The 25,522-nt window shown below is 40.5% G+C and overlaps 5 protein-coding genes across 5 annotated transcripts; 2 read left to right on the forward strand and 3 right to left on the reverse strand.

The window, feature by feature from the left end:
- Positions 1 to 2,954: 2,954 nt before the first annotated feature.
- On the reverse strand, positions 2,955 to 11,456 carry sdha (succinate dehydrogenase complex, subunit A, flavoprotein (Fp)). Its single transcript, XM_015005156.2, has 15 exons — positions 11,350 to 11,456; positions 9,800 to 9,883; positions 9,527 to 9,688; positions 9,255 to 9,398; positions 8,932 to 9,096; positions 8,690 to 8,838; positions 8,471 to 8,595; positions 6,501 to 6,669; positions 6,205 to 6,400; positions 5,929 to 6,100; positions 5,701 to 5,819; positions 5,495 to 5,606; positions 5,268 to 5,398; positions 4,170 to 4,283; positions 2,955 to 4,089 (listed from the first exon to the last, which is right to left on the reverse strand). The coding sequence occupies exons 1-15, from the start codon at positions 11,410 to 11,412 to the stop codon at positions 4,003 to 4,005; spliced, it is 1,992 nt and encodes a 663-aa protein (XP_014860642.2). The 5' UTR covers positions 11,413 to 11,456; the 3' UTR covers positions 2,955 to 4,002.
- A 134-nt stretch (positions 11,457 to 11,590) lies between these two features.
- LOC106928710 (coiled-coil domain-containing protein 127) lies at positions 11,591 to 14,833 on the forward strand. The gene is made up of 4 exons (XM_015005157.2): positions 11,591 to 11,749; positions 12,250 to 12,405; positions 13,164 to 13,408; positions 13,505 to 14,833. The coding sequence occupies exons 2-4, from the start codon at positions 12,258 to 12,260 to the stop codon at positions 13,949 to 13,951; spliced, it is 840 nt and encodes a 279-aa protein (XP_014860643.1). The 5' UTR covers positions 11,591 to 11,749; positions 12,250 to 12,257; the 3' UTR covers positions 13,952 to 14,833.
- A 746-nt stretch (positions 14,834 to 15,579) lies between these two features.
- LOC106928717 (uncharacterized) lies at positions 15,580 to 19,555 on the reverse strand. Its single transcript, XM_015005168.2, has 3 exons — positions 19,022 to 19,555; positions 17,361 to 17,553; positions 15,580 to 16,105 (listed from the first exon to the last, which is right to left on the reverse strand). The coding sequence occupies exons 2-3, from the start codon at positions 17,492 to 17,494 to the stop codon at positions 15,760 to 15,762; spliced, it is 480 nt and encodes a 159-aa protein (XP_014860654.1). The 5' UTR covers positions 17,495 to 17,553; positions 19,022 to 19,555; the 3' UTR covers positions 15,580 to 15,759.
- Positions 19,556 to 19,687: 132 nt separating this feature from the next.
- On the reverse strand, positions 19,688 to 21,513 carry mrpl32 (mitochondrial ribosomal protein L32). Its single transcript, XM_015005150.2, has 3 exons — positions 21,332 to 21,513; positions 20,948 to 21,144; positions 19,688 to 20,216 (listed from the first exon to the last, which is right to left on the reverse strand). Exons 1-3 carry the CDS (start codon positions 21,426 to 21,428, stop codon positions 19,965 to 19,967), a joined length of 546 nt encoding a protein of 181 aa, XP_014860636.2. The 5' UTR covers positions 21,429 to 21,513; the 3' UTR covers positions 19,688 to 19,964.
- A 242-nt stretch (positions 21,514 to 21,755) lies between these two features.
- Positions 21,756 to 25,461, forward strand: psma2a (proteasome 20S subunit alpha 2a). The gene is made up of 8 exons (XM_015005169.2): positions 21,756 to 21,853; positions 22,350 to 22,426; positions 22,594 to 22,726; positions 22,986 to 23,108; positions 23,806 to 23,887; positions 24,059 to 24,132; positions 24,517 to 24,574; positions 24,677 to 25,461. The coding sequence occupies exons 1-8, from the start codon at positions 21,813 to 21,815 to the stop codon at positions 24,791 to 24,793; spliced, it is 705 nt and encodes a 234-aa protein (XP_014860655.2). The 5' UTR covers positions 21,756 to 21,812; the 3' UTR covers positions 24,794 to 25,461.
- The last annotated feature ends 61 nt before the right edge of the window (positions 25,462 to 25,522 follow it).

Here is a 25,522-nt window from a genome sequence, read left to right on the forward strand (position 1 = left end):
CTGCGGCCCGCGGGCCGCATCCGGCCCGCCTCTACATTTGGTCCGGCCACCTCGACAACACCAGAGAGCATTTAGATTTTTTTTTATATATCGTATTTTCCGGACTATAAGCCACTACTTTTTTCCTAAGTTTTGAATCTTGCGGCTTATATGTGAATTTTTCTTCAACCACCAGGGGGCTCTTTAGGGCGTTTTAATGGGCGCTTTTTTTCTTTTATTTCCAATTAAAACGGAATTAGGTTTTAATAGGGAATTGAAATTTGAGAATGTTGTTGATCAGTTAAATAGCATTGAGGGGAAAAAGAAGATTTTTCGTTTTTTTAAATAAAACTGGGATCATTATGAGAATTTGAGGCATAGATATTGGGATCCAGTAAATGGCAGTAGTGCAACAATAATGGATGCAAGCTGCCGTTGAAATCTGAAGAAGAAAAAGAAGAAGAAGCCTATTTTCATTTAGCACATGCTAGTAGCAAACACGAAGGATCAGCACTTTTACTTTTACAGTTACCGTTCGGAAACTACCGTAATCAGTTCAGTTAAAACTAAACTTGGCAACTTTTTCTTTTTCAATCGTAATAAATATGATATTCAGTTGACCTGTTATTACTCAGATTTTATGTCTTTGTAGTTGTGGTTGCAAGAGGTTAAATGCAAATGCAAGCCACACTGTGTAGATTTGCAATAGCAAAACATTTTCCTTCCGCTCCGTGTTGAACCATCCACATAGCATCGCGTTACGGAGGTTTACGATTTTAATGTGGTCAAATGTGAAAAAAAAAAACTTAGATAGGTATGAACAATTTTAATATACTTCAGAATAACAGTTGTGTTCAGGTTGAATGTCTGACTAACCTTTTGCCTTATCTACTGAGGACCTGTGGTTGTGCATGTCTGACACCTCTATAGGTGTCAAGTTTCTGCAAAAATCCTCCAAATGCAAGATCACTGATGTGGGGACAGCTGCACTGAGCCTGTTTTTTTTTTTTTCCCGGGATGGTTGTGGTGTGCCCCAAATTGTGACAGAATGTGAAAGTGGGGCACTACTGTGATAAAATAAAACGGTCTCATACTTCTCACTTTCTCTTTAGAAAATGTTTTTGACACCATATTCAAGCAGCTATTTTTCTGAAAGTAGACAACTATGTGTGTTAACAGTGGTTTAAAAAATGTACTCTTGATCTTTATCTTAACAATTTTATATTCCTTTCCTTTTGTTGTTGCGTAAACAGGTTATGAGATTAAGCAATCTCCTCAGGGTTATGATATCATGCAGGTATTTACTTCCACTTTTGAATTCCCAGAAACCAGAACAAGTCTAAATGGGTTTCAGATGTGTGTGTGCGTGTCTGCATATGTGTGTGTGTGTGTGTGTGTGTGAATGGGAGTGTGTTGGCTTAGCATCTGCTGTGACCTCAGTCACAGCACATGCTGTGAGTGGAAAGAGGCGATATTGCCCCCAGGAACCTGTTGGTTTACTGTCTCATTCGAGAGATTGTGGACTGCAGATACAAAAGCTGAACTCTTTGCGAGGTGTGTGTCCCGTTACATCTGACGTAAAGATAACACAGCGTTTCAGAAAAAGATCATACCAACAATCGTATGATGTATAATGTGATGTTCTGGTTCTGCTCTGCTGCTTCAAGACCTGGAAGACTTACTGAGATAAATCTAACTATGAATTCTGCTGTCGACCAAAACATCTTGAAGGAGACCGTCCAGCCATCTCAAGCTGAAACCAACTTGGGTTCTTGAGCAGGACGATGATCCAAAACACACCAGCAATTCCACTGCTGAATGGCTGAACTAAAAAAAAAAAAAGTATTCTCTTCTCTGGCCGCAGCTCCAGCCAGATTTATGTGAATGTCGGTGTGTCTTTCCAACCCTGCTGAAAAGTTGGATGCCAGACGTCTGGCGAGGAACCGCTGGGAAAACCCTCAGGGATAAGCCTGGTATCAGAAGATAGCGGCTGTCTTGTTAGAAGAAACTAAACAGACACTGGGCGTGTGACATGTTGGCTTCCTGTTCTTATTCTTGGAAGAATAAAGTGATGTTTGAGTTAAAAAAAAAAAAAACACTCCAATCTCTGCTTGGTAACTAAGAATTGGAGTTAAACTGGGGAATGTCCTTTTTCTTTACATTTTTATTTGTTTTCTGTTATTACTCACCGACAACGCAAGGAAATAAACACCATCCGCCCAAACAAAAATGTCTCTGCTGCCCTCTAGTGACGAACAAGCAGCATTAAGTTGTACCTGTTGGAAATATGTGTTGCCGTCATTCTTACATGTGTATAGATTATTGATCTTATATTACTATAGGTAATTGTGATTTTCATTTAGAGGTGTTGGCTTCTCACTGTCTGTGTTAAAACCTTTGACTGCTGTGTTGAAGATTTTTTCACACTGATGAGAGAGAAATCGCTCCCAAGGGAAAAGACAGGACGATCTTGTGTGTGTAGAACCTGTAGACCAGGGGTCACCAACTCCAGTCCTCGAGGGCTACCATCCTGTAACTTTTAGATGCGTCTCTGCTCAAACACACCTGGATCAAATAAACTGCTTGTTTCCAGCCTATTGCAGAGAGGAATGAATGCTGGTGAGGCAATTCAGACATTTTGGAGCAGAGGTGAATCTAAAAGTTGCAGGATGGCAGCCCTTGAGGACTGGAGTTGGTGACCCCTGCTGTAGACAAAGCTTGCCTTCCGTCTCTTCTCTTTATCTCTCCCTTCTCTGAAAATAAAAGACAAACTCTGACTGGAAGTTATCAGAACGTGCGGTGGGCAGCTCGCTGGATCGGTCCGCTGTGTCTTCTCCTTTCATGGAAGCTTGGTAAAAACTCACATAAGCTGTCTGTGGTTCTTTCTTTTCTGTGTAGGTTCAGAAAACACCCATCAGTACCCAGCACCTCATTTTTCGTTGTCGCTTTTAATTCCACAAGGTAAAACAAAGAGCTTTCTATGCATAACATAAACTTTATTGAATATATTAAAACGAATACAAATGGAAAAAAAAATAGAAGTCACATTTTTTCCCCCTCAAACGAGAAAATAATTTAAGTCACCCTTTAATCAATTCAAAACATAAAGAACAATGTGCGTTTCATTTTTTCTGAACCGAGCGTTTCTTCCACGTTCAAATCCATCGAGACTTCATGGGTTTGCATTACGTCTGTTCAGGCGTAATTCAAACCCGGACACAAGCAGCTTTGTTCTGTCTGCTGAATGGAAGGAGCATTTTTCCCTGCTGCGTTAGTTACTCTGACAGAGGCACTCGCTGACCCTTTCTGCAAAATGTCCTCAGAGGAAGACAGCAGAACATATGAAGGAGTCATTGTTTCATCAGCTAAGATGCAAATGTGGTTGAAGATCTTCAAACTGCTACTTTTGGTTAACATTTATACTGATACTGATACAGAAAGCTGAAGCTCACTCAGGACTTTTAGCCGATTTATTACTGAACAGAAGCCGCATGGAGGCCACACATCAGTAACATGCAGATGATGCAACTGGTGCGTACAGCTAAGCACGTTTATTGTACATTTCTGAAATATTTACACACTTAAAACCTTCCCGCTCTTTCAGCGACGTGTGCACATCAGATCACATTCGTCCCCCACCATCTCTTCGCTCAACAGGGAGAATTTTAAACGGCAGAGCTGCTTAGAACGAGCGCGAGAAAATAGTGCCATGACAGAAAGCAGAGCTTGAAATTTGTTCGCCGTCAGTGTTCAACTTATCAAGAGTTTCTAATATTGACAAGAACCGAGAGATCCGGCCGTGTGTGAGAATTCCCCGGACCTTTGCCGAGATAAGTTGAGGCTAAACAGGCAAGAAGGACAGAAACAGGAATGTGACGTCAAAGTCTGAAACTGGCAGTTTATATGATCAGCATCGCTAAATGGTTACAAATGTGCAACATGAACCGTCTTCTCTGTTAAAAGAAATTATGTTTTTCTCTTAAATAGCAGTTTATGATCCTTCTGTAGTCGGGGGAGAGCTTCTTAGTACGAGCGGATGGCAGGAGGGACGTGGGCGCAGTCCTGTTCGTTCAGAGAGCTGTCGATGACGGGGCGGTACCTCAGCGTCACCTGGGATTGGTCGGAATGAGAGGCGCGTTAGACATCGCTAATGACGGCAAGACGACGACAAACCAGAGCGCACGTGGTACCTTTCCAGTTTTGGGGTCTACGTATGACATGGTGTGCTTCCTCCAGTGCTGCTCGAAGGGCTTCTTCTGCTGACCCTCCAGGGACTTGGAGTAGTCGTACTCATCGATACGATCCTGAAACACAAAGGAGCCGATCAAGTTGCCATGGCGACAGACTAGGGTGAGAACCACACGAGCAATAAACGAAATTTTCACACGGTTCTGCTGTCCAACAGTGTGTTTGTTAGCGTGTCTGGAAATGCTAGATTCCTGGCTTTAAATATGAAATTAAACATTTTCTGAAACTAGTTGTTTCAAATATGTATGTTAGCTAAGATGGATCCTTGTTCTGACCAAAGAGAAGGGGTGTCCAAGATGCGGCGAGGGGGCCATTTCAGGCATCTTTTACAGATATTTTCTTAAAAAAAACAACAAAAAAACATTTTAGCTACAAAAATGTGGTCGATTTTGATCAAATTTAACATTTTTTATTTTGTTATGGAGCAGATAAGATGAAATGAGGCACAAAAAGTTAATCTGAAAAATGTTATGAAAAACAAGCAGCCCAAATGCTTTCAACTGAACAACTTTGGCCCTTATGGAAAAATTTTTGGACACCACTGGCCCAGATGTGTGTTTTAGGATGAAGGGTGTGAAGTTCAAAGTTCTACCAGTTAAAACGGGTTTGATGTGAACTTAGTGTTATTTTTAACTCCACTTTAAGGGGGTAGGAGTTTATAAGTTCTCACTTCTTCCTACCCCATTTTGAGCATGATATGTTAACTGAAACAAAAAAATCTGTATTTTCTCTTCTTTCTTATGCACTTCTTGTTACTGTGCACTATTTTATTTTTATATTTGTATCATGTTCGAATAAAATTTCATTTCATTTCACTTTCACTTTGCATCAGGAGTTGGAAGCTCAGTCCCTGGGCGCCCCCAAGTGGCCAGAAAATGAAGCTACATTTTTCTCACAAATCAGGCTGCTTTGTTTTTTTATCATGCTCAACTGATCATAGTAAGACGAAAGCATGGAGTCACGATTACTTTAAATGAGTGAAGAAACAGAAATATAAAGATCAATGATGTAAAAAAAATTAAATAAATCAAAGGACTAACCTTGAAGTCCTCTCTGGCGTGGGCACCCCTGCTCTCCTTTCTTTGCTCAGCACCATTGATGGTTTGGACGGCGTTCAGCATCAGGTTCTGCAGCTCCAGTGACTCCACCAAGTCTGTGTTCCACACGATGCCTAGCACACAAAACAAAACAAAAAAAATCCACCTTAATCAGTTCCCCACGCAGCCACAGCCGGACCCAGAGTACAAAGACGACAGCAGAAGCCTACCTCTGTCAAAGGTTTTGATTTTCTCCATGCTCTGGTAGACGTCGGCCATCTTATCGCATCCCTCCTTCAGAACGGAGCCGGTACGGAAGACGGCGGCGTGGTTCTGCATGGTCTGGACGCGGGGAAATAAAACCATTTCAGCTTTTGGAAGAACACGTCCTAGCAAATCCACGGTGGACTGCTGAGTCTGTGTTCAAAGTGTTCACCTTCTGCATGTTCAGCCTGATCTCGGACGTTCTCAGATTTCCGTTAGCAAACCTCAGCTTGTCCAGGTTGGCCACAGACTCCTCTCCTGCGCTGGGCTTCAGGGGGGAAAGCTTCTCACCTAGAGCGACGTAAACGAGTGTTGGCAGTGATTTCACATGGAACACTGCTAATGTAACAACACTGACCCATCAATCATGTTGTCTGCCGTAGAAGCAGAGAAATCTTACCGGGTTTGTGCTCCTCTGCGATGGTCAGTGCGCAGGCTCTCCCGAACACCACCAGGTCCAGCAGCGAGTTAGCGCCCAGCCTGTTAGCGCCGTGCACGCTGGCACAGGCCGCCTCACCGCAGGCGTACAGCCCAGGAATCACTTTGTCCTTGCCGTTGATGTGATCGATCACCTGACGGTGGGAAAAAAAATTAAAAATAATTCACCGTTAACGGTCTGAGGAGACATCTGAGAGCGGTGAGCGGGATCGGGGAGGAGTGGAAGGGGGGGACGTACCTGTCCCTTGTAGTTAGTGGGAATTCCTCCCATGTTGTAGTGAACCGTGGGCAGGACAGGGATGGGCTCCTTAGTCACGTCGACTCCAGCGAAGATCATGGCTGTCTCGGAGATCCCGGGCAGCCTGGTGGCCAGCTGCTGCGGAGGCAGGTGGTGGAGCTGCAGGTACACGTGGTCCTTGTCCGGACCCACACCTCTACAGAGAGTAGGGCGGCCATTTTATCAACCACTTCATGCCTACAGCCACAAAGCAGAAGGAAAAAAAAAAAAAAACTGTGTGCTGTGTCCCTCCCTACCTGCCCTCTCTGATCTCTATGGTCATGGAGCGGGACACCACGTCTCTGGAGGCCAGGTCTTTGGCGTTGGGGGCGTAACGCTCCATGAAGCGCTCGCCCTCGCTGTTGATCAGGATTCCTCCCTCGCCACGGCAACCCTCCGTGATCAGGCAGCCAGCCCCGTAGATCCCTGCAAACATTCACGTGTTAGACTGCTGAGAAAGCATTGTCCATATAACAACTTCAGTAGGGTTGAAATGATTAATGGAATTAATTGTGAGTAATCAATTATTGACTAATTTAGTAATCGATTAATTGGAATATGCAGACTCTAAAATTGCCCATAAGCTGGAAGAATAATCAGAGATCTAATTAAGCAAAAGCTGTACAAAGAATATATATGTTTTGCATGAGATTAAAAAAAAAACATTCGTCTATAGATATATTCTACCCAGAAGTCAAGTATCATTTTTAGCTTCACCTGGTTCAAATTCTGCAAAATCAATCTCCTATTAGGCACATTTTGCTGTAAATGTATTAATCCAAAATAATCAACACACTAGACAGTTCGTTTTTAGCTGCAAGATGCAGCTTTTACTGCAAATTATCAAGCTTTCATTAAAGGAATACTATGGTATAGCATTGTAAAAAAAACCCTCATTATTTGCATCTTTTAAAATATTTCAAATATTGTGTAAAAAAAAAAAAAAGGCTTATGTGGTCAAATGAAAAGTGTGAAAAATGTACCAATTTTTGTTTTTATCCGATTAGTCGTCAAAGTAATCAATAGAATAATCAACAATGAAAATAATTGCAGCCCTGCATTCCAGACTCTACTTTCAGGAATTAAACACCTTTTAAAGTAATTTTTAAAATGTGAGACACTAAAGGTTTGGCCTGGACAGGTTCTCCAACTGCAACTCTTACTTTGCTAGTAGACTGACACGTCATTGTAAAGTCTCTAAAGATGCACTCGTTTAGGTTCCATGTAAGGAAAAAATAAATAAAATCAAACAATAAACTTGAATAGTTATGTCATCCTTCGAGTCGAGTTGACACATTCTGCTGCATCGTTCCTACACAAAGCTTTTTATACCCTTCAGTTTTGAGCTAAAATGGCAGCTGTAGCGGAGGCCTCGATTATCTTCGCTCATCACTGTAAATCCAAATGCAACTATTTTTGACCAACGCAATTTAACTGGGCTTATTTAGCCAACAGGTGAAAAACGGCATCAAGATTAGACTACAGGAGGAAAGACAAACACACACAGCCTTCGATACGGCGCAGCACCATTATGAAACGTCACCGTTGAGCCTGGTGTCAAATGTCTGGCAGAAACAAAAATAAGGATGACCTTCAGCCACACACATCTGTCACATTATACGTCTGAACACAGAAACGGTTCGGTCCGTGTCCGAAAGCTGGACACAGATGATCAGAGAGGCAAAAATCGAGCAAAATGTAAAACTACAACACACACACACACACACATTGTGAAAGTTGTTTGAATGAAAACATGCAGGGTTAAGACTTTAGTTCTGTTCTGCAAAACCTGGACCAAGTCACTGTTTACTTTTCAAGGTTTTTCTTAATCTTGTCTAAAATATCAAGTTAAGGTAGTTGTGGCATTACGTCTGTCCACCTGTACGTCTCTGGCTCCACCTTCTGCTGCAACCTTTGAGCTGAAGGTCTGCAACAATCAGTCAATAACAACATCCAGCATGTAGGGGGAAAAAACATCAGCACAAGGTTTCACCAACGTTTCTGCATTACTGAAGAATCAAGCAATACAGCTTTCCCTTTCAATTAATCAACAAGATTGTGACCCTTAAGTGCTTTGTTCTTTACTCTCTTTATGCCACCGAGTGAGATAACAGGGGGAAAATTTAACACATGTAAACATTAACGCTTTCTTACAAGATTATGCCAAATTTCTGTGGCTCTTCAACGCAGTTTGTCCCTCACTGACTCTGGTTGTGACTTTTCTCACCGGTGGGATGGAACTGCACAAACTCCAAATCCTGGCACGGCAGGCCGGCTCTGGTCACCATGGCGGTTCCGTCTCCTGTGCTGGTGTGGGCAGACGTGCAGCTGAAATACGTCCTTCCGTAACCACTGAGAGACACACATTTAAAGTCTCATTATAACTAAGACTCCTGAGCCGACAACACTCTGACAACACGGAGCTGCAGCCGAGTTCCTGGCGTACCCGGTGGCGATGACGGTGTTCTGGGCTCTGAAGCGGTGGATGGAGCCGTCCTCCATGCAGAGAGCAATAACTCCTTTACACTCTCCGTTTTCCATCAGCAGGTCCAGGGCAAAGTACTCCACGAAGTAGCTGGTGTCGTAGCGGAGCGACTGAGGGAGAGGCAGGGAGAACGACGGGTGAAACGCAGTTCGACCGAAACGAGCTGCTTGGTCTGAGCTGGAGGGAGAAGCTGAAGTCCTCACCCTTCCGTAAAGCGTATGCAGCAGGGAGTGTCCCGTCCGGTCCGCCACACAGCAGCAGCGGTGGGCCTGGCCCCCCTTCCCGTACTTAAGACTCTGTCCCCCGAAGGCTCTCTGGTAGATCTTCCCCTCTTCGGTGCGGCTGAACGGCATGCCGAAGTTTTCCAGCTGAGAAAGATGAGCGGCACGAGTTTCTTATCGATCACTGTGACTCATACAAGCTAATACTGTAGCACCATATTGAATAATCATGGTTTCTTTTGGAAGAGTCAAATATGTGCAAGATTAAAAAAAAAAAGCAAAAGCTCATCAGAGACGGAGCTGACCTCCACTACGGCTGCAGGAGCCTGCTCTGTCATGTAGTGGATGGCGTCCTGGTCTCCCAGCCAATCAGATCCCTTCACCGTGTCGTAGAAATGCCAGCGCCAGTTATCCTCCTCCATGTTACCCAGAGCCGCGTTGATCCCACCCTGGAAACAAGAGGAATACTTTACCAAACAGCACTGAACCGAAAAGAACGAAAGACGCAAGTGGAGTCGAGACGAAACTGCAAAAAAGGCCGACGGTCCTGCTGGCATACACCATCGTGTCGGGGTACCTGTGCAGCGACGGTGTGAGACCTGGTGGGGAAGAGCTTGGTGACGCAGGCCGTGTTGAAGCCGGCCTCCGATAAGCCAAAAGCGGCCCGAAGTCCAGCTCCTCCGGCTCCCACCACCACGGCATCGAACTCGTGATCCACAACAGGATATTGAGTGGAGATCTGGAGACGGTCGGATGAAGAAGGTATATTTTTAAAACGTCTAATAAAGAGGCGATTTTCAAAGCGGGAAGGAGGCGTCCTGATTTTCAACACACAAAAAGAAGAACTCACATCATCTGCTACTTTGGCACTCTTCTTCTTGCCATAGATGGAGAAGTGAAAGTTCCTGGAGCCCTGAACTGCAGCAGCGGGGACCTGAGAGAGAAGAAGAACAGCTAGAAACTCGCATAGATTACATGAAATCCACTGAAGGTCGCGCTCCTGTCAAAACGACTCTAGAAGCAAACGAAACGGTGACCGTCTAGTCGTTGACAACGGAGGAAGGAATCCAGTTTGTTAGTAAATTTTGACACAAAGCAATGTTATGCACTGGTTTAACAAAGCAGAACTGCAGCTCAGTTAAATATTTTCCTTCATCAACCTCAGTTCAGGAAAAGACAGTAGATACTAAGAATTACGTAATCAATATTAATCAAACTATTACAAGCTGCCAAAAATATGTTCATTATCGCCATGGTTACATCAGAAAAGCACTAGCAATTTTTCCAAACTGCGACTGGCAAATCCATAAAGGACTTGACACACTATATTTCCATTTTCTGTCTCTACATTCACTAAACGACAACATGTAATTTAATGCACTGCTTTGAGTTTAGTAGTTTAAAAAGATAAATGTAAAAAATATATACATTTTTAAAGGATAAACAGGGATGACCTCTTATTCCTACTTTTGTTTCAAAACTACCGTCGCCACCATCTAAAGAACCAGTAGCGCATGTTTTCTTTCAGATCTCTATAAATCATTTTTTAAAAAGCGGACAGATATTGTTTCAGACAAAGATGTTGCACTTCAATGTTTAGCGATAAGTAGACAGTAATGAAAGTGTGCCTGAGTGTGTCCAATAGTTTCTGGTAGAAATGCCAACTACTATCATCTTAAACCAAAAGATGCCTGTTCTAAGCACGATGTACAACAAAAATAAATCAGAAACAACACAACTAAAGGTAATGTCTATAATGAAGCATGACCCACAACAATGAAGTTTCTTTAAAACAAGAGTTGTAGTATAACTCGCATGAAGCCATGGAAAATAGAAAACTGCATTTTATTAGGTCTTCACAATGGGAGAGGAGCAAAAAAAAAAACAAAAAAAAAACGGGGTAAATATGGATTTATAATGCATAACGCTGCAAGATTACATAGTAGAATTATTTAAAGATGCTTCAATTTTTTATTTTACGCCAACATTTGTTCTGATTGATGATAAACTGCTTCTTTTGGTGTGTGCATACATTTACTTATGACAAATTAGCAACATGCATGTCCACGTAAGGAGCTGATTACGTTTTTAAATAAATAATAAAAAAACAATGACCCTTGAGTTTCACAAATATTGCTCTAAATTGATCATTTGCAACACATAAATATGGAATAGTTAGATAATAACAATACTTTTCCTCGGGCTGGCAATAATTAGATTCTTTGAGGTGTCACATTGAGACACCCTATGCTACATAACAGGTTACGCAAGCAACAATTCGGCGATTATGAAAGCAATACTTATTTGCTGCCCATCTAAATATGATGACACAAATGTACACATGTATCTACATAAAAAATGTGCCCAATTATATTTGAATGTCCAGTTGTTGCTACTAACCGCTTTCGTGTTAGCGAGCACCCTCTTGGAGAGGAGACGGGACGCCGCACGAACAGACGCCATGTTGTCGGTTGAAAAACTGTTGCTCTGATGTCGGGGGAAGAGATATGCTGTCGGACTGGACGGAACCACTGTACGGAGAGGGGGGTTGTGTACTCTATGCCTAATATATTTTACTTATAAAAAATATTGCATTGTTTTCAAGAATAAGAAACATTCAACGGTATAAGAAAATTTGAAAAAAAATAAAAAAGTTGTTGTTTTGTGATATTTAAATAACGTTTTATTCAAGTCGGTTTAAATCAACCACCCTATCCAGCTGTGTGCACTAGCAAATGATTATTGTATAAGTGGAGTATGCAGGAACAAATGCATAAGTGACCTAGGCATTTCATTCAAGGTGAGAGGCAGCTGCATACACAATGCAGAGAAATAATGGTTTGATATAATTATGGTGCAGCTATATTTTCCGTTGTTAGTTTGGTGTTAAATACTGTAGCCGCAAAGGCAAAGCTAAAGGTTAGCCAGCATGCTAGCTGATGCTAGCTTTGTTTTTGGTCAGCTCAACTGCCAAACCCCCTCAGGTGTCATCACCAATTTGTAAAAACATGTCTACAATGTATAAAGACCTGTTTGTGGTAGTTACGGGCATTTCGTTAATGCTAAAATAAATATTTACATTTAATGACGAACACTGAACTTAAGTTTAGGCTTTTAAAGGAAAACTAGTGATATGAGCTTTCAGTAATCTGAGCTGTCAGTTGTTTTGTCATTAAAGTCTGGAAATTGCTTTATTTATAGCTGCAGACAAATGTGTAAATCACATTGTTAGCTACAGAAGGAATGAATATAAGTTAAAAATTTATTTTCGTTGGATTATTTTATTTTTTGTCCTTCCAGCAACCTCCATGAACAACTTGAATAACCCCCCCAGATGGAACATCCATCCAAACCAGGGAAGCGGGGATGCAGGGGCCCGCGGGGATGCAGGGGCCGGTGGTGGCAACAAGTGGAACTACGCCCTGCTGGTCCCCATGCTGGGACTGGCTGCATTTCGTAAGTTTCACAATTATATTCCTCTGGAAGTGTTGGGATTGGGTGTTTTAAGTCTAGATTAAAACGTAGGCAGGGTTATGGGGATTCCTGACTTTATTTCAAGAAAATTACTGTTGCTTTCTTTAATGGAACCTTTGCATTTAGTTGATAATCTTATTTGCAGATACAAAAAAATATATATATATATTCTGCCATTTTATTACACAGTCAAGTAACTATATTACCTTAAGATGTTATAAAAATGCTACATACGTATCAGATAAGACTTAAAAGAAATTTGACTTTGGTGCCTTGAAATTGGGCCTGTGTCTCTTTAAAAGTTTGTTTCCTTCTGAAATTTTGCCTTCAGACTCCTCTATTAATCCTTTAACAATATTTTTTGCTAATGCTGCACTGCGAAGTAGCTCGTATAATGATCTTAGCAGATGTGCAGCTCCACCTGGTGTTTGATAATTGCTGCTGGCTAATCTGAAGGAGCTGATTGGGAGAATAGCGATGGAGGTCTGATCTGTGAGGCTTAATGCCTGAAGTCTGGAAACTGCTGCTTTTACACAGCTGCATAGTTGTCCAGGGAGATTAAAGGATTTCTCAAACATGCATGAAGTCAGTTTAACATAAAACTACCCCTTTAAATAAGCAGTAACTGTTTTTATGAGGGTTTATAACAATGTGCTTAATTTCAATTTCAGTAAGACCAGATAAGTTAGACATAAAGTGCTCCTCTGTGGCCGTATTACTAAAAACTGTTCTCTTTATAGGCTGGATATGGACGAGGGACTCTCAGAATGAGATCCAGAAGATTAAAGTCCAGTACGACAAAGACGTTTCCGTGATAAAAAGCGAGATGGAGGCTCGCTACCGGGACACGCTGACAGAGAGCCGCAGGGCAGTGGCTACGCTCGAGCTGGAGCTGGAGAAGGAGCAACAGAGAGTGAAAGGATACCAGCAGGCCCTGGTCTCTCACAGCCAGCATCTAATCCAGGAACGGAAACGGCTGGAACAGGTACCCCGCCTTCAGCTCAACCCGCTTTTACATCATTCTTGTTCATTTCCTGTTGTCTTTAAAGAAAAACTTTTTTTTTTCTTTTTTTGACGTAAGGAGCGAGAGGCGCTGAACGACGAGAAGCAAAAGCTTGTCAAATCTGGCGCCACTGGTGCTGCGCTGCGTGACGCCTTGGAACGGGAGACCGAGTGGCACCAGCGCGCCGTCACCATTCTGAGGGAGCTGGAGGGTCTGCTCGTCGAGCGTCAGAACGCCTACTGCTCTCTCATCCAGCCCCGGGATCAGCGGCTGGAGATGGAGAAGAACATGCTGCTTAAGGTGGTCAAAAACCCCGTCACCGCGGAGCTGGGCCTAGAGTCTGACTTGAAGGACATTTTCAAGAGAGACAGGCACTGTGCCGATCTGATGAACATGGACAAGAGGAAGAACGGAAGCCTCATGTGGGTTTACTTGAAGTACTGGCAGCTACAGATCACTCTGCAGAAGCACAAAAGAGCAGAAAAAGCCATATTAGACGGGAGAGTCCAAGGTCACGGGAAGTGACCTCCATAAGCTGCTTTTGTTCCCGTTTTTGGCTTCGAAGGATGTTAAGTTAACATGGAGCAGGGATCATCTGATAGGAATGTTATGCAAATACCTAAGAGGTAATCTTATTCAGATGTTTTTCTCCTTATCATTCATGATCTCTGAGTTAAGGGAACATCATAAAAGTAGGTCTAATTTCTGAGGCCTCAATTAAGACTTGGTAGCTTTAATTTAACCACGGGGTAAGTTAAAATGCACTTAGATACATCAGGTGGTTTCCGATGGCACTTTAAATCGAAAAAATTGAGACGTTCACTTTATCTTTTTTACCCTTTTATCTCATAGAGAAGTCCGGGTTAACGCATACATCTGATAAAGTAGTTTCATTCTTTGATTTAACTTATAGGAGTGAAGTAAAACACAGAATGTTGTTATGTTGATAAAACACATCATTTTCTGCATATTTTAAGGCAGGGTGGAGGTTTTCAGTAACTTGTCAATGAACTTTTGTGGGAGGCAACAGTGGGACTTAATTTCATCGTATCACCATCTCCTCAGTTTTTAATCGTTTACAGTGTTTTCCATCGAAATTGAATTAGTCTGAAATGTTTGATATGTGAGATATCTTGGTGATAGCACTTTATTGAAGCTGCATGTGTAAGTAAAGTAAAACTTCAATAAAAACACAAGAATTCTCAGATGCTCTGCACTGTAATGCTCATGTAAAATGAATTCACATGTGTAGCCTTTTTTGGGGGGGAAACCAGGCTTTTTGGGGGTTTTTTGTTTGTTTGTTTTTTCTTAACTTTATTTAAAAGTGCTGGATTTCATGTCATGAGTACACATGTATTGACAACAACTATGTGCAGTCATCTGAATATATTTTTTCCAAGAACTGAACGTTTGTGTTGATTGCTTTTTTCCCTCAAACTGATTACTGGTGTCCACAAGGGGGTGCTCTCAATTTAATTGTTTGCAAAGCCTTCAATCTGGTGGTGTACAAACTTTTTGCAACATGGGTTAGAACCCCAAAGTAGAAAGTACTCAGGGGGACGAATAGTTTTTCCAACTTAAAAAAATCAGTTCTGTTCTAATCTTGTCAACAATAAATTAAACAAATCATTTTTTAATGAAACAAAGAGGTGCATTTTTTTTTTTTTTTTTTTGTCTTAATAAATGGCAGACGGTTTCTTTGGTTTTGGGGTAAATATTTGAGTCTATTTCCTACAAATGAGAACTTTCTCCAACAAAAAAAAACTCTTAAGTTAAAGTTTAATAGAAGAGTTTGTCTTTTTTTATTCTTTTGAGCAAAAAGTTGCTGGATGTTTATAGCCCCACTTACTATGAAATTAAAAGAAATATACTCTGTCCAACAGTTTCCGTTAAAGAATAACGAGATTTGTCATTGAAACTCTTATTCTAAAAAAATGACAAAAGTGGCCACTGGAGGGTCAAATTTGTACAATTCTTGAACTGCAGTCAGGGGTCACAAAAAATGTTCACAGGGCCACACTTTGGACACCCCTGCTTTAATCCAAGACAGAATATGTTTGGAAGCTCATATTGCACCACTATAATGAACACTGAATTCCAGTTATAATGAATCCAGGTCATCATGTGAGACACATTACACCGCTGCAAACAGATTGTGTTCAGATTTAGAGTTTTATTTCAACAATATTAATCCACTATTGAACAGATATAAATACGAACCCATGAGATGAGACCTACTGACGTCTTTGTCATTACTATCATAATTCCAGTTTTGTGTAAATAACATTAGCATGTTGCACTGTTTAGATTCCTTATAATCTCATTTCCCTCCTTCACTCCCTCCTCTGCTTTCGGTCAGACACTTCTCTTGGAGAGGACATCAGCCTGGAGGCTCTGAAGTTCTCTCTGACCGGCTTGCAGAGGTCCCCAGCGGTGGCAGGGGCTTCCTCTCGGTCTGCTGTGAGATTTGCCTTTCCTTCAATGACGGGTTGTTCTGTGCCGGAGGCTCGCTGCGGCGCTTTGCTCCTGCTGGAGAACGGCAGCTGGTACTCTCTCAAGACCCCCCCCTCTATGCCCAGCTTCAGGGTCTGGCTGGGGCTCCTCTTGACCATTAGGTGGACCACCTGCTGCTGCTTGTAACTCTCTCTGCGAACGCTGTCGGTCTCTGACAGCGTAATCCTGAAACAGCACACACACACACACACACGCAGAGTTAAACTTTATGCTGTAGTTTAGGATGTAACAAACGATAAAAACAAGGAGATGTTAAGGTTTTCTGAACATCACACGGCTAAAACCTTTTTAGGATGATGAATTCCACATCGGAAAAATGATAAGGTTTCAGACAAATATAGGATCAACACTGTTGAAGGATGTTATTTTAGCTGTTTTATTTGTAAATATGTAATTTATTGAGTTATATTTGGTTCATGAATGGAAATACAGTTTCTTTTTTCCAACATTCTGACATAACAGAACGTTGATCATTTTAGCCAGAAGAAGGCCTTTTGTTAGGTTGTTGTTGTTATTTTTTGTTTTTTTAGTTTCTTACCAAAAACTATCTATTTGATGAGAGCGGATTTATAGTTCATCATTAATTATCCACTGTTAAATATTGCTCTTCATCTAAAGGTAAGAGTATTTGGTTTTTCAGCAGTTAAATTTTCCTTCAGCCACTCCTAGATTAAAGCATTGACTGCTGTGTGTTGTCATGTTTATGTTTATGCATTTGGCACATGACAAATGAGAATATAGCGATTCAGTTATTATTAAAACTAAAGTTAAGCTACTTGGACCAGAAATCCAATTCTGTCAGAGGTGATAAAGGTATCTGTACGGCATCCAATTTTAATTTTTATGATCTAAAGACATTTTTTTTCTTTCAATCTGTAAAAAAAGTAAATATTTACAATTGAGCCCAAAATAATCCATACCCCTGTCTGTTTTAGATTGAAAATTTCAATTCAAATCAAAAATCTTGATTTGCTATAACATATAACAGTATGAAGGTATTGTTTTGTTTTGTTTTTTTATTTGAATTAGGTTTTCTATAATTTTATTAAAAACAACACATCAACAATTATTTACATTCATATTCCAATTCAAATTGATGGGAAACCATGTCGTTGGACCGACATTAAATCTGTCCAATCCTTTCTGACCAGCTTTTAACGTTCTTCCATTGGTATTTTAACCCTTCCGTTGGAAGGCCTCCTTACCATCACCCTAATTATTCCCTCCACCCACAGATTCTCCAATACTCACAACTCTGGCTGTTCCTCTACAAAACATTATTTTTATATTAATTCTAGGCAGAAAAAACTCATTGATATAGTTAAGTTTAAATCTTCCATTGGCATAAATTAACATTCTTCTCTGCGTTTTGTGAATTGGACCACAAGGCCGTGTCTCTGCAGCATGTTGAACCGCTCACCTGTACTCAGGCCTTGTCTCCAGCACCACATTTAGCCAGCAGGCGCTGTAGCTCTCCTTCTTGCACAGGTCGTCCTCCTGAAGATCCGAGTAGGACTTCACCAGGCAGACCCCTCCTCTGCTCACACAGTGCATAGTGGACGTATGAATGCCGACGTTTGCGATTCCCGATCTCTGCCGAAGCCGACGAAAACCTAACGGAGGAGATCGGACATTGAGTCGTCTGAGATGAGTTTCTCTGTGTTGCAATGTCTTAAATGTCCCGTCTTGTTACTATATTTACTCCTCTGTGTCACATTGTTGTGTATTTGGTGAATGCCCCCCCTCAGGCTTTCTGCAGGTTGGTTTCCATCTGAAAAGGAGCTTTATGAAAGCCTCCATGATGTCAGCCAACTGGATTATCGGAGTCAGTTTGAGTCTGGATATTTGTAACTTTACAGACTTTGGAGCAGTAAACATGTTGAGTTAATGTGGTTTTACATATCAACTTTGTGTCTGCGTGTAAATAGGGAGAATTGGTATACCAGTGGAGAGGAAGTTCTAGGTTTACAAACCTATAAATTTATGTGTGCAGACAGAAATATTAAATGGATTAGAGTGTGATCCCATTTGACCTAAGATCAAATGTCTGCTGGCATAGTTGAGGAGAGAAAGTAGCTCTGACTGCTTCTTTAATCGGGCTCATTAACTCAGAGCTGCTTTCCAGGCAGCGAGGCGGAGCAAAGCCGTTTTAAACTTCCATGTTAAACCTTTTCTCATTTTGTCTCATTACAACCAAAAGAATTCAGCTTATCTTACTGGACTTTTTTCTTCTTATTGGAATATGATTAAGAAGTGGAAAATAAAAGGCACATTTTCAAAGTGATTTTACAAATAAAAAACTCTTGGCGTGCATTTGCACTCAACCCACTTAAGAGATCGAGAAACACAGCAGAGATGTCAAGGATTGAGTTGTGAAGTTTAAAGTAGGGTTATAAAACAATATGTGCAGGTGGAAGGATATTCCAAAAGGACAACCTTTGATTATGCTCCACACAAATCTGGTGTTTTTGGAATAGTTTTGACAAAGAAACAATTGTTGAAGAAAGTTAAAGGAATCTCCATCACCAATTGCTTTGCAAGTTTGGTCAAATATTTCCAAACAACACAACTTTAATTTTTTCAGTCAGTAAAAATAAATAATAAAGAAACGTAAAAATAAATAATAAAGAAACTGAAACTGACAAAAATATTCCACAACAAACCTTCTTTCAAATAGTTAAAGTTCAATTAGGAATCGTAAAAGCCATGTAAAATGAATAATAAAGTATGACTTCGCTCAGAGCACAAAGTATAGAACTAGACTGAATAGAGCTGCCCTTATGGATCAGGCACATTGTCACAGTTATCCAAGCTAGAATTTTGTTGAATATCGGAACCGATACAGATATTAATATCGGTTCGGTGGAGGTAGGTTATCTGATCAGATTGGACCAAAATTCAACTTCTTGTCTGTACTGCAAAAGGCTACATGGAGACATCACCGCTTTTTACACCGTCACCTCTGTGAAACATGGTGGTGGCAGAATCATGTCGATAGGAATTGAAATGAAGCTAAAGAGAGTTAAAGGATAATCCCGTAAAACTGCCAGAGGCTGTTGAAAACTTGAAATCGATTTTTACCTCATCTGGTGTTTTAAATGACATTCTTCCAGCAGGAGGACCCCTGGCAACCCGAGTCTGATCAGAATGAAACTGAATCAGAAAGAGCGTGACGCTATGATGCGGCAGGAGGAAGCATGCTGGACTCCATCCAACAACACCCGGCTCTGTGACACCAGAGTCAGCACCGCATGACTCCAGTTCGGGCACTGGTCCGAACACGTGTTGCTGTGGTGACAAGGATTCGCATTCCCCCAAACAGATTAACCTTTGGTCACGTCAAAGTGGCTTTGAATGTCCCGAGAGGGAAGACGTATCACTTCATGCGGTTTCTATAGCTGTGAAGAAAACATGCTTGTGTCTCTAACAATGTTGTCCGCCCTGAACTCTCTCATCCAAACAGAAATCATTTGAATGTTTGAAGTGGAAATAATTGGACGATTAACAAGAATAGCAATTATTTTTGTAATCGATTAATCTATTGATTATTATGGCGATTAATAGGAGGGAAGGGATTGGCACATTTTGCAGATTTTCACTAAACCAGTTAAGCTTTTACACAACACTTGAAAATATATTTAAAAATGCAAATCACAGAATTACTTTTTTGAATAAGAAAACATGCCAAACATCCAATGGCACATTATTTCTCTAATGAAAGCCTGATCATTTGTAGTAAAGGCTGAATCAGTTTATAATTTTTAATCAAAGGACATAAAGAACAGATCCAAACAATGTTTTTTTTTTGTTTTTTTTTTTGACTGAATGACTTTACTTTGTTCATTCACACATTGTGTTCCTCTGACATTTTCATCTGTAAGAACTGGTTAAATCAGTGAAAAACAGAAACACAGGATAAATTGGTACATTTCCTAAAACAAATGTATTCATGAAAAACAAAAACAACATACACACTGACACATGTCGGTCATCTCTGTAAAACTCATATCACCAAGCCTCAGCATCAGTTTCTGAACCAGGCGGGTCTTTTCCTGGGCCGCTCCACTATTCTCTTCCCTCCGTCCTGCTCACTCGGCGTCTCCCCCTCATACAGGATGACCGTCTCCACAGGCGGGGCCCTCAGGGGGCCGCCTTCCATTTGCTTGATCTGCTGACGGATCAGACCGGTCTCCTTGCAAATCTTGGCGTAGCAGAAGCCGCAGAGGATGTGTTTCTGCTTCAAATGACCGCACTCTGGACACGGCTCGATGTTTGTCTGGTTACAGAATAAGCGATAAGCCACATAGAACACAGCATGGTCAACTTTTTTGTACATCTCTTTAAAAGTAATGTTAACTGAAAATGAATAGGTTCAGCCATATCATTACTTTATCATAACCACTGAATTTAATGCTCTTTTCAAAGTAGTAGTGGGAAATTTGGTTTTAAATGGCTGGTATCGTCATCCGAGCTGGTGTGACAAAGTGAGCTACTTAATTTCTACAGCTGCCAACAAAGCTAACACGCTCACGCATCTTTTTCCTTTTTCATAAGGTAAATTACTGCTGAAATATGCACAGTTTTACTTTCTGTATCATACTGTATCATGGTGTTGTCTGAGGCTACGAGCTCACTAACAGGTTTATCTAAATAATCAATAATGATGGGATCAAAGGACAACTTTGCTCAACAATCCAAGAGAAATTTGGTGCTGAACAGTAAGGTGGAGGACAAAGCCACAAAGCAGAAGTGATAACTATAGTATCAAAGTATCAAAACCTTGAGATGGTTGATCCAGGGCCAGGAAACAAAGATCTCATTCCCAATATGAACATATTGAAGGTTTTATTTATTAAATTTGATGTGCTTCTTTAAATTGTTTAACACCAAAACACTGACTGTACATCTAAAGTGTTACATACCACAAACCTTAAGTTTACAGGGGTGTCTATGGTGGAATAGGAGCTCTAATAATACAAGCTAAGAAACGGTGGCAGCTAGATGTACCTTAACTTTGATGAGCTTTCTTTCAGCTCTCCTTCTGGTCCTGTTGACCTCTATGGTGCGTCTCTTCTTGGGAGCCGCCATCCACAGGATGCTGTCCAGGAGGCCGGGGGTCTGCTCTGGGTCCTGCTCCTCATCCTGTTGGGGGTCCTGCTCGATCTGGGGCAGAAGGCTGGGACCATTCACTGCCAGAGCTGGGGCTATACACGGACAGAGAAACATGTTTACACGGAGTCAGGCATTAAACAGCTTACAACATGGACAAGCACCAACACGACGACAAAAGCTGACATTAAGCATTGTTATTACAAAAGGAAGTGGAATAACAACTCAATTAAGTTTGTGATTAAAAAAGCTGCAGCCTTAATTTATCCGGCCTAATCTCACCCAGCTGCGAGTCCAGTCCGGATATTTGGAGAAGTCTGCTTTCAATGCGCAGCAGAGAACACCTGAGGCTGTGCACCAAGGCGGATAAGTTCATCATTTTTATTTCAGCACGTTTCTTCTCCTTCAGACATTACAAACACCCCACGGTCACCGGGATTTCTTCTTCTTCTTTGTTGATTCGATGCGCGATTGCCATCCAGTGGGGGTTTGTCCAAACTGCATTTATTCCACCCATAATGTTTTTTTGCACGAGTTTTTGCATCAAAACGTCTCCTCTTACGTCAAATCAATATCCAGATATTTTGAAAACGTCTTACTCGGTTAGAAGTATGGAGGACCAAAACTGACATAATAGCCGTAATGAAGGGAAGACTTTATTTTCACATGTAATTTGTGAAGATTCCCCCAGAGAGCGCTATACACCCGCAAGTGTATTTGGAGTTTCCTGTTCACTTTTGGACAGAAGAAGAAGAAGATCAAAATGGCGGAGCGTGGCTATAGTTTCTCTCTCACCACATTTAGGTAAACTTTATGAAAAAAGCAATAGAATCTTTCTCAGAAATTTAAAGTTGCGACGTGAAAATGTTTTCTTGAATATTAGTATGACTTAGAGTTTCAGTGTGGTCCGTTTAAATACTGAGAGGCGTTCTTACTAGCGGCTGGAGTTGATGCACTGTCATTGTCGTCCAATGAATCGGCTATTAGCTTAACGGCTAACTCTAAAATATTAACTTTTAAGATACTTTAGAGTCAAATTCCATCGGTTGATAAAATAATAATAATTATAGAACTAATTGGTGATTGTAAAGAGTTGAATATAGCTATTTTTGGAAGTTTGCTTTGCTAATATTAACAGAAATTAGTTTATGAGTTTACTTTCAGTTTCGTCTTTGTCAAGTAGTTTATTTTTTAATTCTTTAATGCATCGACAGGTAATAGTTTTGTTTGCACGTGGATGAGCTTAACTCCCTTCCAGCCTTCAGCATAATAACTAAGCGTGATATTTGTGCTCCTGCAGCCCCTCGGGTAAACTGGTCCAGATTGAATATGCACTGGCAGCTGTAGCAGCAGGAGCTCCTTCAGTTGGCATCAAAGGTAGGAATCATGGAAATCTGATGTAATTTCATTCAGTCGAAGGGGGACATTATTGCTTCCCTCCTTCATAAAGAATTGTCATTTAGCTAAATCTGACTTTTTGAGTCGTAGTTTCATGTGGATACTCTGCTACTTTGGATTTGATCACACTGGTTATCTTATTACAGCTACTAATGGAGTGGTCCTGGCTACGGAGAAGAAGCAGAAATCCATTCTGTATGATGAACAGAGCGTCCACAAAGTGGAACCCATTACCAAACACATAGGCATGGTGTACAGTGGCATGGGACCTGACTACAGGTGGGGAGACTTTGGGAGATATCTGGATGTGATATCTTAACAACTTGAAGCCTAACATGGATTTTAAAATAAAACTACAGTTAAAATGAATTTCCCGTCCATGCATTACCATGCTTTTTATAACTGCACAAAATCAAAAATATGCTTTGTAAGGTTAAGGAATTTTCTTTATCCATAGATGATGACATCATTGTTTTGGTAACAAAACAGCTCAGTCTTAACCTACACAGACAGACTAATATGTTTCTCATCATGACAGGGTTTTAGTGCGACGAGCCCGGAAGCTGGCACAGCAGTACTATCTGGTGTACCAGGAGCCAATTCCTACAGGCCAGCTTGTCCAGAGGGTGGCCTCTGTAATGCAGGAGTACACACAGTCTGGGTACGTTTTTGTAAAAACTCGTTATGCATACTAGCTTTATAGTCACTTTATTTAGCAGTACAAGTTTGAAATGTCCTAATTGGGATTTTTTTTAATCCTAATTATTGTCACCTAAAATACAAACAGCTTTATTGATTGTTTCTAAAAGCGCATCTGACTCGACACACACTGCTATGGTCTTCAATAAACTTGCATCTTGTTTCTGCTTTTTTTTCTTTTCTTTTTTTTCCTTCTCATTTTGTGGAGCGGTTTGTTGGAACAGCTGGGCTAACATTAGCATGTTTACTCTGTTTATAATTGATGATTCTGCTCATGGAATATTTCAGTGTGGCTCCAGCTAAGTTACAGAAGAAGTAAAGATTTTTTCTTTGAGCATTTTAAAGTTTAATGATTAGCTTCTGGACAGCTATCTGAACACGGCATTTGGAACAGATCGTATTGCATACTATTTCACTGTGAATGTTGCTATAAAGCATGAGGTACAGACTTTTAAATTTGCCTAAAGTATAGTTCATAGTTTGGCCTGATATGCGCCGAAGTGTTCACTTTCTTCACTTGTGTCCTGTTTTGAAGAGGATGCAGAATGAATTCTTCACATTCTTCTGAAAGTGTTACTTTGTTTGTTCAGTTGTGGTACTTCACGGACAGGAGACTATTTTTAAATTTTATAATGTTTATTTTTTTTTCTCTCTTCTAGCGGAGTGCGTCCATTTGGTGTGTCACTGCTGATAGCTGGTTGGGATGAGGATCACCCCTACTTGTTCCAGTCTGATCCTTCTGTACGTTGATTTGTTTTCACATTGTCTGATAAGTTGGTTTAGGCTTTTACCAGCAACTTATCACTTTAGAAAAATGAAAGTTGGAGAATTGCTCATGCTTATATTTGAAGGCTGTATCTGTCAGAAACATGAAAGGCCCCCAAATATCAGTATTCTGTTTTTGTCTTACAGGGAGCATATTTTGCATGGAAGGCCACAGCCATGGGAAAGAACTACGTCAATGGAAAAACATTCCTTGAAAAAAGGTACAGGTTGAGAATTAAATATATTTCTTATAATATGAAAGTTATATACAATACATTGTCGATGGATTTACATTATGAATTTATGTGTGGAGAATGACCATACATAAATTCACAAATCTTATGTACTTTTTTTTAGCTCTTTATTGTTTTTCTTTTCCATTCAGACCTAAAGATCAGCATATTTTTAAGGATTTGTTAAATCATCATTCATTTTTATGTCATTTTCTACTAAGAAAATGACATAAAAATGAGAATAATATTGGAATCATTATTCCAAGATTCCATTTCTGAATCTTGGAATAATGTTTTTAAGTAGATGAATCATAATAATGACTGACTTTATGAGTAAACATAATGTAAACACTTTGTGTTTTTTTTCTTTAGGTATAATAATGACCTGGAGTTAGAAGATGCCATCCACACAGCCATCCTTACATTGAAGGTAGATCAGATCTTATCAGCATTGCTGAAAGCATTAAGAGATTTTTGTTATTGTGTTTTCTTTCAAACCCATTATTAACATTTGTCTGTCTTTGTGCTTTAGGAGAGTTTTGAGGGTCAGATGACAGAGGAGAACATTGAGGTGGGAATCTGCAACGAGGCTGGGTTCAAAAGACTCACCCCGGCTGAGGTGAAAGACTACCTGGCAGCCATCGCGTGAACACACCCTCTCTGAAGGGCCACCTGGCTACATTTCAAAACAGATTTAGCAGCACAGTGGCCAATTGACACAAGGAGCAGAAGAGTATATCCACAACAACATAATGAAGACATACACATCCCTATTGACCATTACTACTCAATGTCTACACAAATGTTTATACTTAAGGAGAGAAGAAAATAAAATTAGCTTTACTTTAACATGTACTCTTGATGTCATATGTGACAATTGGCTTGTGTGCACGCTGAAAAAGTTTTGAGGTCTGAGAGAAATCTCAGGTCTTCCATTGAATCTTCAATTCTTACTCCCCAAAGAACTGCGCTGAGTTTTAAGACGCACCTCTTCTGCATAATACGTTTAGCTAAAAAAAAATAAATAACTTTTTGTGTAATAATCAGACTTATTAGAGGTCATGACAAATGTTTTTTTTTTTTTTTACATTGAACAAAATATATTTTTCATTCTTTTAATATAATTGAGTTGGACAAAAAATAAGCAGATTTAGGGGGATTCAATGGCTAGGCTTGAGATTTTACAGTCAAGATCTGGTTGCTGTATTACCGTTTTACATTATGTACTTTTTTTTTCAGGCTTGATACAGTTCTTAAATTTGTATTTTCTCCACTGTTATGTGTCACTTATTCAAATAAAGAATGGTGAACTGTTGACTCATTGCTTCTACTTATTAAACTTTTATTTTGAAAATATTTTAAAATGAGTTTAACAGCA

This window comes from Poecilia mexicana, unplaced genomic scaffold, assembly GCF_051168715.1.
Source record: "Poecilia mexicana isolate PSO_F unplaced genomic scaffold, ASM5116871v1 scaffold_16, whole genome shotgun sequence".
Taxonomy (NCBI): Eukaryota; Metazoa; Chordata; class Actinopteri; order Cyprinodontiformes; family Poeciliidae; genus Poecilia; species Poecilia mexicana.

Coding starts and splice junctions, on each gene's coding strand:
- sdha (XM_015005156.2), bottom strand. CDS start 11,412: ATGGCGTCTGTTCGTGCGGCGTCCCGTCTCCTCTCCAAGAGGGTGCTC. Junction 8,839..8,931: donor TGCATACGCTTTACGGAAGG/GTGAGGACTTCA, acceptor CCTCTCCCTCAG/TCGCTCCGCTACGACACCAG. Junction 5,607..5,700: donor TCAGGCTGAACATGCAGAAG/GTGAACACTTTG, acceptor CCCCGCGTCCAG/ACCATGCAGAACCACGCCGC.
- LOC106928710 (XM_015005157.2), top strand. CDS start 12,258: ATGAACAACTTGAATAACCCCCCCAGATGGAACATCCATCCAAACCAG. Junction 12,406..13,163: donor GCTGGGACTGGCTGCATTTC/GTAAGTTTCACA, acceptor TTCTCTTTATAG/GCTGGATATGGACGAGGGAC. Junction 13,409..13,504: donor AACGGAAACGGCTGGAACAG/GTACCCCGCCTT, acceptor TTTTGACGTAAG/GAGCGAGAGGCGCTGAACGA.
- LOC106928717 (XM_015005168.2), bottom strand. CDS start 17,494: ATGCACTGTGTGAGCAGAGGAGGGGTCTGCCTGGTGAAGTCCTACTCG. Junction 16,106..17,360: donor GAGACAAGGCCTGAGTACAG/GTGAGCGGTTCA, acceptor GTGCTGTTTCAG/GATTACGCTGTCAGAGACCG.
- mrpl32 (XM_015005150.2), bottom strand. CDS start 21,428: ATGATGAACTTATCCGCCTTGGTGCACAGCCTCAGGTGTTCTCTGCTG. Junction 21,145..21,331: donor CGGACTGGACTCGCAGCTGG/GTGAGATTAGGC, acceptor GTCCGTGTATAG/CCCCAGCTCTGGCAGTGAAT. Junction 20,217..20,947: donor GAAAGCTCATCAAAGTTAAG/GTACATCTAGCT, acceptor TTCTGTAACCAG/ACAAACATCGAGCCGTGTCC.
- psma2a (XM_015005169.2), top strand. CDS start 21,813: ATGGCGGAGCGTGGCTATAGTTTCTCTCTCACCACATTTAG. Junction 23,109..23,805: donor CAGGAGTACACACAGTCTGG/GTACGTTTTTGT, acceptor TCTCTCTTCTAG/CGGAGTGCGTCCATTTGGTG. Junction 23,888..24,058: donor TGTTCCAGTCTGATCCTTCT/GTACGTTGATTT, acceptor TTTGTCTTACAG/GGAGCATATTTTGCATGGAA.